Source organism: Sceloporus occidentalis, unplaced genomic scaffold (genome assembly GCF_023333645.1).
Source record: "Sceloporus occidentalis isolate IW3139 unplaced genomic scaffold, rSceOcc1.0.p SCAF_85, whole genome shotgun sequence".
Lineage (NCBI taxonomy): Eukaryota > Metazoa > Chordata > Lepidosauria > Squamata > Phrynosomatidae > Sceloporus > Sceloporus occidentalis.
In genome coordinates this window covers 2,243,141-2,255,353 of record NW_028317065.1, presented here as the reverse complement: position 1 = coordinate 2,255,353, position 12,213 = coordinate 2,243,141, and the positions used below count along the sequence as shown (strand labels likewise).

Genomic DNA, 12,213 nt, shown 5'->3' with positions numbered 1-12,213 from the left:
CAAAACAGCATGTTATTTAAAGCGAGGCTGTATATGTAGAGTAGACATCTCCCAACCTCAAGGAGATGATGGCCTGTGCAAGAAGCACAATAGAAGCAAGTGCATCGGTTGTCTGCTTGTCCCAGTGTAGCCAAGGTCACATCTCAACATGGCTCTCCTTAGGAATATTGGTGGGAACGCCATTCTAACAACTTCTGAAGTTTACATCCCATTATAGAAAAGATGAAGAAGAAATATTCAGTTTGCTGTCCTACCATATTTTCATTTTTAAAGATCCCAGTAATTGTATTTTGTATGGTACCATTTCCACAATAGATAAATATAGATAAGTGCTTAAGTTCTCACTGCATTCTGTCAGTGGCGATCGTACGCAGTGGCGGTGGCAGGGGGAGCAGTCCCACGAGCTGCACTATAATAATATGGAGAACCTGAAAAGATAATACACAGGAAGTAAGCACTTAAATGGTAATGGTAATTACATTTGACAGCAGTAACACGCTTTATTTGAATAACATAATAACATGTAAATATTACATCTGGCAACAAATTTGCTTTTCTAAAGAGCACTGAAAATACAATATATATTTAATATTTTTGTTTTTTTTCATGTTAAACATTTCAATACAGTTTACATGGTTTATAGGTACCTGAAGACATATTGTTCTTACTATATCATGCATAAGCTAAGACTTTCATAATGCGCCATAGTATTACCTGTCCTCAACAGGAGGGTGGACAGCTGAAGTCACCCTTGGAAGCACTCAAGAAGAGGCCATATTGATGAATTGAACAAATACAAATAATAATAGCAGGTGACTGGAGCTATAGATGAATTATTTACACTTCAAGATTTGTCTCTTCAATATCAGTGATTTCTGTACACCTTTTAGGAAAAAATATGTTGAGCCATTATGCTCAGTACATCAATACTTTGTGTTCCTTCAGTGTGTTCCCCCAACATTCACATTATTAAAATAGCTCTTGCAGCTATAACCTTCTTTGAAACCAACATACTGTTAAATTCATTTTAAAAATTCCATTAGACAATTTCATTTGAAAAGTTGAATATTCAGCTAATAACTGTACAGACCATTTGTACTTAACCTTTACATTACCATTGTGAAATCATGAATATGTTGATATGTTAAGGTTAACGTTAAAGTTACATAGTGAAAGGGAAGCTGAACATCATGCAATAATTCTATTTTTGGAACTTAAAATGTTATATAACTTGAAATAATGTAAAATAATTCATACATTTTATTAATAGGTGGGGTTTTGTCATATTTCACGTAATAGAAAAGGTTTACCTACACTACACAATTAGACTTGGCTTTGGCCAATGGAATGAGTAAAGAGGATCTTATTAGATTTCTCCCAAAGGTCACATCATTTACCAAGGGTAAACATAAAACACAACATACATATGAGGTCTTCCAAGTACCTATATATCAGCCAACACAACACCATGTTACAATGAATTCTTCAGTTTCCGTGGCATTGTAATGTTCTGGTATTTAATATTGATATTGTTGCAATTATATTACAACTCTTGATAAAATGTACTGTAATATGGAAGGTATGGACAAATACTGGAGGGATGAGCATGGGTTAAGAATGAAATATCCATTCATGCACCTTGCCCATTAGGGTAAGGGCAGGGTTAAAGGCCTCTCCTTTGTAGAGGCATGACTCTCATCACAGGTCTCATTAGCATTGAGCACTATTGTACAGATCATGACATCATGATGCTGCTTCTAAATTATTTTCCAACAAGAATGACATTTGTCATTAACAGTCACTCTCTGCACTGTAGTCCTTTATACCTCTTCAAATATATGTACAAAAATCTTTAAGGGATACATATAAAAATACAGCTATTTTGAACTATATGCTATATCCCTTTATTTTTGCTTCCGTGGCTGTATGGGATTTAAATAAATGCATATGTGCTAAGTGTCTCTGGTTAGGAGTGGCAGTATCAATTTAGGTCTCAAATCCCTTTTTAGTATCCTGATATACCTTTTTTCTATGAGCTTTGTAAATTTGGTGGATAGGTGTTTTTAATAAACAACTAAAAGGCAGAAACATCATTATTTTTATTCAGCCATTACAGGACCATGACCACATAAAAGTCTGCTATAGAGATCAATATAATGTTTTTGTGATGTAAAAGAATGTGAGCTTTTATTCTTCATGAAGTGATCTGAAGAACTGCCAAAAATCTATGGGATGACTTATTATTTCCCACTTAGGGAAGCAAGAAAGAAATTTTAGGCCTGGAAAGGGTTTTGGAACGGGGACCTCTGACTGAAATGTACACTAAATCATAAGATGAACTTTTGTACTTTTCCCCAGTCTGTCAACTTGAGAAAATTACTAGGTTGCGTTAGTGTGAAACTTATCAATAGTACCAAATATTTCTTTAAAATCTGTACATAGATTACAGTGAAACATATGGTATACTTCACTTATGAACCATATGGGCACTAGGTGGGCATATTCTATAAATGAATGTGATCCTTCTGATGATGATAGAACTAAGAACACAACATTTCTTAAAGGTCTTTGTCGATGTCTCTAAGATAATTTATCAGCTAGCTAAAATTCTTATTGTGCGTAACTATTAAATAAAGCATATGCTTGTATTTTTTTATTCTTAAAGATACTGAATCTGATGTATTAAAAAGGAAGATAAATAGCGCATGGCTAATTCCTTTAAATTTCTGCCAGTTGTAGATAAACTGCACACACAAATCACAATAAGTACAAAAAACCCAGGAGCAGTGTATCAAATAAAATCCTTTATGATGAACATCAAGTTGGAAAGTAATGAGGGGGAATGGTAAAGAAGTTATTAGAACAAACCAGCATGAAATTGAATCATTTTTCTTCATTAGCCAACACTTGCCATTATCTAGTTTCAGCATGTGTGTAAAAAATTTCCTACAGTCCATGTCAATGTTACGGCCCCGTATCACTCCCAATTTACATGGAGGGTACCCGTTTCCTAAAAGAACATCACATTAAATCAAAGCATTTTTACACTTCAGTAATTCAAAGCCTGGTTATATCAGGAGAACTTGAAATATTTCTTCCCGTGTTTTTTTTCCCCTGTAGTCTATTATATACAGTAAGTTTATATAGCATATCTGGACACTGTGTTATACAATTGCTGATTTTAAAAAAAAACAGATTAGACTATTAAAATGGTAATAATAGAAACCAAATCACAATATATCTCTTGGGTAACATCTAGATAAAATAAATATGTGCCATTGATCCATGACTTGTATATGCTCCTTCAATTGCCATGTAATAAAAAACATAGTGTTGGCTAGACCTGGCCAGTGAGAAATGAGTGTTGGTTCATATGTCAAACACACATTTGGGTATTTATATGATGTGGTCATTTGACAAAGTTTCATTTTGGCTGATGGTTTCAAGTTTAATACATTTTGTAAATCCAGTGTAATTCAAAATTGACAATTTACTTGACATAGTATTGTATTTCTTTATTTAGCTTATTTGGAATATATTATTCATAGTGTGAATTATTTAGCTATAATATGAAGAAATATCATAATATAGTTAAATGATCTCAAAAGCTCACAGGCAAAAACAATATATTCAAGTGGTCACAATTAATTGGAAATTCTACTTCTCATTTGTGCAAATTATGCAGAAATTTCCTAATTATTTCATACCAAGCCCAAGAGGACTCATTTTGACAGGAGTGCTAAAGGTGTTAAGCATAATTCATGTTGATAAGTGGCGAAGTTAACTTAGCAAAAAAAAAAAAAAGCATCATTGGCAATAAATGTGAAAGAAGTCATTTTGAAGAAAAGTGAAGTAATCTTTCATTTTATACAAAGTGATATCCTGTACATATAGCAGATGACAATGTACTATCAGTTCGAACAACAAAGCAGGGTCTCCATATATAAATACTCCTTTGCAATGAATGCACAGTATCATATTTTTATGTGCAACTAGAATGGTTCATTTCTCCTCTTGTAAGTGTATATTAAATATATATTTAATATATTCTGTTTAATTTATGTTGGAATATGGCAACATACAGACAGCGTCTTGGCTAAAGACAAATATGTATCACACACTGGGCAACTAATGGGCCGTTAAATTCTATTTATTTTTTATTTTTCCAATGTGTATAATCTAGAACGCTTTTTTTCAAATCCGGTGAAAAAATATGTTCCCTGACTTTCCATTGGCAGTTGGACTGGTTAGCTAACAATATACCATAGGAAGGTGCAGATATTTTTAATTCATAGTTTTACTTTGGGGCACGATTTTTCTAAGTGTGTATAGAGGGAGATGGATAGATAAAGAAATTGACATCCAGTAAACTATTATAACATTTTATCTACTGCTATATATGGATAATAAACTTTAAAAATGGCTATACAATTTTTATTACGAGAATTTTGTTAAATTTAATTGTGATTTTTACTGATATAATGATTAATAGTTTACTGAACATATACATTCCCTGATGTCTGCACAATTAATAGAAAAGACAGATTCAATGATGTCTATGACTATAATTTGACATAGTCAATAGATATCTCATGTCTACTTGTGGTTCCATTCATGGGTAAATCTATGCAGATATACTGAAATGTATTTACATTTTCACTTAATGAAAAAATTAACCTCAGGGGGTATATATACATCAGCAGTGTTCCCATGTAGTCCAACTTGGGTTTGCCATCTGTTTATCTTGGAAGGTATGGGTTATTGTAATTTATTTCCTGAATGCAACATTTACATATTTTCATATTTTCATTTGTTAAATATGTAAATGACAAAGAGTAGACTGTAAAACAGAAAAGAACTACGTATGTGAGAGCGGATGAATAATTAATGTTGCCTGATGAGTTAGACATATTTCTTACCTAGTAAACCAGGATTAGGAAATCTCCAGGAATCATTGTATGATGAGTACTGGGGATGGCTGTATGGGCTTCCAGAGAAGTCACTTCCTAGACATAACATTGACAAAAGGTAGATAAAATTAGTGTCAGTAACTTTATTTGACCGTTGTACCATAACACTAAAATATAAAATACACACTAGAACTACATTACATATGATCCTTTCAAATTGCAACTGCAGAAGCCATGGACTGTATGTTAGTAATACATATGATTTTATTTTATGTGATACTTATAAGATAATTGTTTTAATGTTATGTGAAACAGTGTGCATAAAACGCAAGGATAATTTATTTATTGTAGTGTATTTCATTGCTTGTTTTACATATGTATTTTTCTTTTTTGTTAGATATACTAGTTAAGGGCTTCCTTAAGGAAATATTTCAGTTCTCTCAAATAACAATCTTCAGATTTAGGCAAAGCCCCACACCTACAGTTTGTTGCATAGACTTGGTTATAGATGCAACATTTTTCAGTTGGGACTATTTACTACACCAGTCCAGAATAATGCAGACACTAAACTTGTCTCTTTCCACAGATCCATCTGCATTATTCTGTCCTGTTTTAGTACTTGAGAAACAGGCCAGGACCTCGTGGACAGTCTCACCCCTATTCCTCCAATTGGGGGGAGAGAGTGGGCAGCGAGGTTCAGCCCTGTTGTGCAAATACACGGAAGAGGCTAGAATAATTCAGGGGAGATCCAGGAGGAGCGGAGAGCCGGGAGAAGAAGAAGGAGAAGAACAAGAGGCAGAGTAGAACAAGAAGAGGAGCTGCAGAGAAGGAGACACGGAAGTGGTTGTCGGAGGGGTTAGGGCGACATTTAGAGAAAGTGTGAGAAAGTGTGAGAGAATGAATGAGAGGGAGTGGCAACATATTTCCTTTGCAAACCAAAAAAAGCCTTCTCAATTTTGTCCAAACCGAAAACGCAGAAAACTGCATGGACAAAAAAAAAAATTGTCCGAAATTTTTGGTTTGCACATATCTACATGAAAATACATATGCAATCACGACAAAATCAGTGTACTGGCCTGGGAACATGTCAAAGACATTTAAAAATCTGATGGCCATGACATGCGTACTGTGTAGTTGTGAAAAGAGAAGTCACAGATATCCATACACATACAAAAACATATGCATGTACACCCTAGACAAACACAGAAATGTATGCTACAAATGAAAATGTAAATGATATTCATGCACTCGTCAATGCACACTGAAACATAAAGGTGTGTTTTATAATTCTGATGCTAACTTTGCCATCACCCTCTTTTAAGGTGCCTCCTTACATTTGCCTCTGGCCCCTTGCTGTGCCCGCTACTGAAATACAACTCCTAGAAACACCAATGGACTATCATTTATCGTTTTAGTACATCATTAAACATTTTTGCTATTGATAACCTAACACACATTGAAAAGTCCTAAAAAGTTTAGTTGCTTTTTGAATTATTTTATCTTCCCAAAGTGGAGTCTGAGAAGATTTTGTGCACTGAGCTTGCTGTGTAACTGCTTATACAGACATATTATACACGAATACCATACTGCAACGTATAGACCATGCAGTTTAAAACTGAAATAAATAAAATCAAGATTATGAAATGCAAATCCACTGCAGTTCCATAAAATCAAATAATTATACAACTCTACTAATGTCGAATATACATTTATGTGAAAGGGATTTGAGAGGCGCACTTGTGTTTCATTGTCTGATTGTCTCTTACTTCTACCAAATTTATCCTCTCTGACTGCTACCGCAAACACATATCGCTAGTACTCTCTAGGGATACTCCAATGCCTGACAAGCTGAGGTTTCCAATTCTCTAGTTTTTATGCCTCACTGATCAAACTGTCAGTCTTGTGCAGTGCAAGCAAGCCAAAGACTCAACTACATCATTCTACTATTCATTTATCCTTTATGTATCCGTCCCATACACAGAAAAAGACCTATAGAAGTCAATGGTTGATGATAAAAACACGCTTTGCAATAGCTATCGCTGGTAACAGTAAAACTAACTGAACCTCAGCAGTGTCTCACCACAATAGCTGGGATTCAGTTAAAAGCCAGGGCTGGTGCCTGGTCAGTTTTAAAATCGACCCATATATGTGTGCACATCCTTTCTCTTCCAATGCTATTTTCTCAATGATGGTAATTAATTTTTTTTCTATTCTTTTTCTATTCAAAAGCTAGAAGACAAGACACTCTTTGGTCTTACCATGTGTAGATTTTCCACCTCCCACTGCAGAATAAAGTACCCTTGAATAGTAGCGTACAACTCACACCTAGTAGAAATATGATTTCATTTTTTCCCATTCTACAAATATCAGTAATTTTTATTTTTTAATAAAATATACAGTATGTTTATTAGTGTTTACCTTTGAACATGGAAAATGTTCATGGAACAAGGAAAATGGAAAGTTGTTTTTACAATGCATACATCTTCCTAACTATGTAAATATATATATAAGCTCAGAGTTCTTGAACTTTAGAAGTAGAAACTGCAAACACACTACAGAGCGTCTGGTATCCAACAATCATACTATACAAAATAATAAATTTGAGATTAACTCACCAAGGTGCTCATGGGTAGGAATGCACCATAGGACATGCCACTGAGCAGCTTTCCATCTTTAGTGAGTTCGACTCAAACTCAAACTCAAAGCATTGAATTTTGCCCTTCAGGGAGCTCTTGAGGCCCAACCCAAATAAAAAGTGAGTGGACCTAGTTCTCTTGTGCCTAGAGGGTTACCAACTGGACCCCACTGACAAAGTCCATGAAGGCCAAAACGTACATCTGGGGTTGTTGATTCCCTTGCCTCACAATTTGGTTCTGGACTGCACTTTTGCAAGATCAGACTAATATGTCAAAGGTGATTTTTCTTCTTTAAAGGCACAAGAAAGCTAAAACTTGAGATGCTCCCAAGGAGAGGTTCCAGGTATGCAAATAATTGCCATTTTCTCTGGCCTTTTTGGAATCTATCCTTGAAATGCCTCAGGACCGATTACCTTCAGTTAAGTGTAACACAAGATTGCATCTTTCTTAAATTCCCTGCATTACATGACTTTGCGTTTGCTTTCTAACATTTTCCTTTGTAGAAGTAATCATATGGATCATAAATTTCCTCAGCAATTTCCAATAACAATCATAACGCGAGGAGCAAAGCCATGCTTCACAGCATGGAGAATTAGGGTAATATGGCACTTAGCAGACTAAACTTACAGAAGCAGCTTGCATATTACATTAAAAAGTACATAAAAGAATAGCTATTTAAAGGTACAGAAAAATTGATATTTATAAAATGTGTTATTTGCCATTTTGTAGAGTTATGGTACAATATTGTATGCCAACTGTGCATGTTCACACAGTAAAACAAATGGTACACTAATTTTGCATTGCCTAGGCAACTACAGTGACATTATACAAGAGTAACTCATTTGAAAATGAACTTAATTTCATTCCAAATAGCCAAGACTTATTTATTTTTTAGTTTTAATGTCAACAAAAACCACAATCATTCCTAATTGGTTTATGCAAGTGATTTATGTGGTTAGACTCAGGAATCATCAAGTTGCAGTCCACAGGCTGGTTTAAAACTGCAAAGCATGATTTTATAGAAGCCAAACTAATACAATTTGTGGCCAATAAATAATAACTAAAGTGTCTAACCCTCTGGATGCTGGAAGAGAGAGCAACACACTGATGAATGTCGACGGTTTTACAAGGGTATTACTTTCTGACCATACTATTTCTGTAATATCATTTTTGCAGCTTCACAATCATATAATTATAAAACAATGCAATTTGAGAAGTAAACATTACTAATACTAATACTTAAACAAACCTGAACAGTCACATTATTCCTGCTTTGGGGATCTCCATAAGATCTGGTAGTTCCTCTGTGGACTACAACATTTCCTTATAGCCAAAAGCCTTCTATTATATATATTAAGTCTGATGTAATCATTCATCAGCTTTTACATACAACGAATCTTCAGCTTCCAAGGTCCCTAAATGTCACAATATAAAATGCACACAATTTAGATTGCCACTAACATAATGTAGGGGAGCCCATGGTATTTGATAGAGCCAAGCACTAATCATCATAAACCTAATTTGATATCCCTGGCCTGTATTTTAAATAAATACCCCTGTCTTATAAGAATTTTATAGGTATTTTTTTCATGCATGGCAAATTAGAGCTCAGCAGATGCTTGCAAATCTGTGGGGAGCGCTTAAATTTGTTGTTTATGGTGCTTTAAAGGAAAAATAAGGGAAGGATATGCGTATTAGGACCTTATGACAGGGTCTTCTGTGTACATATGTTGGGCGGTGTTGTAAGAGATAAAGAGGTTAGCTGTGGATGTTGGGGTGGTCAGTCCCAGAAGTACAGTAGATGAAGAGGGAGGCCATCTGGGAGTTGCAGTGTTGGTCTGTTCTGCAACACCACAGACCATCATTGACTTTTCATCTCCCAGGGCCAGTCAGGGGAGATCAGAAGATCTCCCTAAATGACCCATGCTCCCCAATGCCCAGACAGCGAGGCAGTGCCCATACACCAGGACTATTCCATGAAAACAGGCACTGCTGGGAGTTATGCATATATATATATATATATATATATCACAAATCGCTAGTTAGCTCCCTAAAAATAGTTTTTTCACCTGGTAATAAATGATTTTTAAAAACATAATAAATGCTACTGCTTTATTACTTAAAGGTATATAAAAGAAAGCCTCTGACATTTTTTTTCATACAGTCTTATAGAAAATGTATATTCTGAAATAATTGACATTTGCCAGATTTAGGGTTTCTATTTTGCAAGGCATGAATGAACTGGTTATCTGGCACTCTGGGAAATGCCCGTTGGGTCAGTGGCCAGCAGCACCTCATACTCACCCAATCTGCTCCTGCAGCAGACTCCAGGTGGATATGCATAAAAAGATAATGGGGTGGCCACCCATATCCAACCTCCATTGTTGGCCTTAGAGTGCCAGGGTTGCCTTGTTTTGCAGTACAGCCCAGGTGTAAGGCAAACCTTTTTCTCTTTTGCACTTACTTTAAATGGCCAAAGAGGGGATTTTTTGTTTAAGGCTGTGTGGCTATGAGAGTAGCTAGGGTGCAGGGCTTTACTGTGTTATGTGTTCCAAATATGAACACTTGGGAGTAGGCCAGGAGCAGTCCTCTGCAAACTGGGTGAATCCCTGGTATAAGATGCTCACCTATCTTTACTCACATTTGTAAAGTAGCCAGATGGATACCCAGCGACCATAAACTATGTATAAGCATAACATGCAGTCGTGTATATCTAGCAGGTCAGCCACATGTATGTAAGTGCTAGTGGTGATTTTAGTCCTTAGTAAAGCCATGGTTGAGAGGTATGTACCTGCTTGCATCCTAATTAAAGAGAAATCAGGTTGGGAGGTCCTACAAGCTGCAGTGTTGTGGATGATGTTATCACTTGGACATTGGGATGGGCCTTCTCCATCATGCAGTGACAAGAAAAACTCCAATAATATTAGAGTTTTATAAGGAAAATAAGCACATTTTGGTGCTATTTTCACAATCTAAAAGTGGAACAAGCTACTGTTTTGATGTATCATAAGCAATAAGGCTCAAATCAAATAATTACTATTAATATTCTCAACACTGTCATGCATCTTTAACACGCCAAACATATTCTGCTGTATTAACAGTTCTTTCTCTTATTTATTGTTGTGACAAGGGTTTGAAAAGTTGTAATACTATTGCAGAGCAGTTGGTTATACAGTACACAAAGTGTCACCAGTGACTGATGAGGGAAAGGTTAAGGTGGAGCTACCGTGCTGTGAAGTCTCCAAGCTTTTCTTGACCTGTTCTGCCCTGTATACAATTTTAATATTGCTCTGAACATATTTATGAAAACCACACAGGTCTTTACAGGGGAAAAGGAAAGATTTACTATTTACATTTACATATGCAATTACAACTTTATACTTTAAAGTTTTGCATACAAAGCTTTCTAACTTTTTTTTTCTAACAAGGACTACAAAAAAGTACAAAACTCTAAAAGGTTTGTTTGTTTTTTTGTTTTTTTTTACAGAAAATCAGCATTTCACTGTTAAAAAAAACAAATCTCATACGATAAGCACCTGCGGTATATAATTTCATTGAGAAAATCAAAATCATTATTGTGTCAAGGGAGTGTATGTAATCCCCTGATCTCTATGCTGCTGGGCTTTGAATCCTTACCTGAACGCATAAACAGGGGAGAAGTGTAGGCCCTTGAATTACAGAAGGACCACCAGATTTTAGGAGGTCTACAAATCATCTTGGCCCTTGGAGGCCAGAACTAATGAATTCTGCAAATTACTTCTGTAATTATTTATTACCAAGGCATAAGGTGTTCTCACATGACTTAGCATTGTTAACAACATAATACACATATAGAAAAAAAAAGTCCAGATTTTACAGTGTTTCTCAACCATAACCATTTGCCCCCTAAGAAGATTCATACACAATGGAGACCCACCATGGTAGAAGAATCAGCATTATAAGTTTAGCCAATGTAAACAATGTGCTAGTGCAGCCTGTAGACTAATAAGTTTGTATTACAGGATATACTTTTCATTTCTGGTACCCTATGTGATAAATGTTTCATATTTTCATCTTCAAGTTCCCAATCCTATACGTGTCTAACATGACAGCCAAGGTGCTGAACTGGAGCCATTTGCAGGCTAATGTTTACAATGGTTAGTTCCCTGCAAGTAGGGAAACAATTTTTTCAGGTCTGCTCAGTTCATTCAGTATTAGTAGGTCCACATGCCTGCGCAGAACATCTGCTACCAACACTCTTAATGCTAATTAAACAGTGAAGTTCCTAGCAATTGTGTAAGCACGAGGAGACCCCATTCAGCGTTTTCATGAGCATTCTTTTGTCTCTGGCTGTACCTACCAATATGGTCGCCTTAGTAAACGTATCGCTTCTGCATATGTAATTCAATAAAAATAAGATATAGTTTGCTAAATGATTGATATGTTAATTGATCAAGACAAGCTCATAAATTTGATTTCAGTTCTGCTTTCTGAGTTTGATTTATTCAGGTTGTGAAATCAGCATGTAGAGCAGAAACCCGTGTAAAAAAAATCATAAAAAATACAAATATGCACCAAAATTTAAAGCAGTTTTGGAAATGACGAACATCCAGAATGTTCATTTTGGCTTACCCAACAATATTAAAGAAAATCAGTTATTTGCTTGACAGTTAACAAAAAATTAGGGT

At 35.4% G+C, this 12,213-nt stretch overlaps 1 protein-coding gene across 1 annotated transcript in view; it reads right to left on the bottom strand.

Annotated features, from left to right (window-relative positions):
- Positions 1–354: 354 nt before the first annotated feature.
- The window catches only part of LOC149285071 (paired box protein Pax-5), a 94,788-nt gene continuing 82,929 nt past the window's right edge, over positions 355–12,213 (bottom strand). The window contains exons 9-10 of the mRNA XM_089495827.1: positions 4,920–5,006; positions 355–428 (exon numbers count right to left, since the gene is read on the bottom strand). Coding sequence (XP_089351953.1) covers positions 355–428; positions 4,920–5,006 — 161 coding nt within the window. The remainder of the gene's footprint in view (positions 429–4,919; positions 5,007–12,213) is intronic.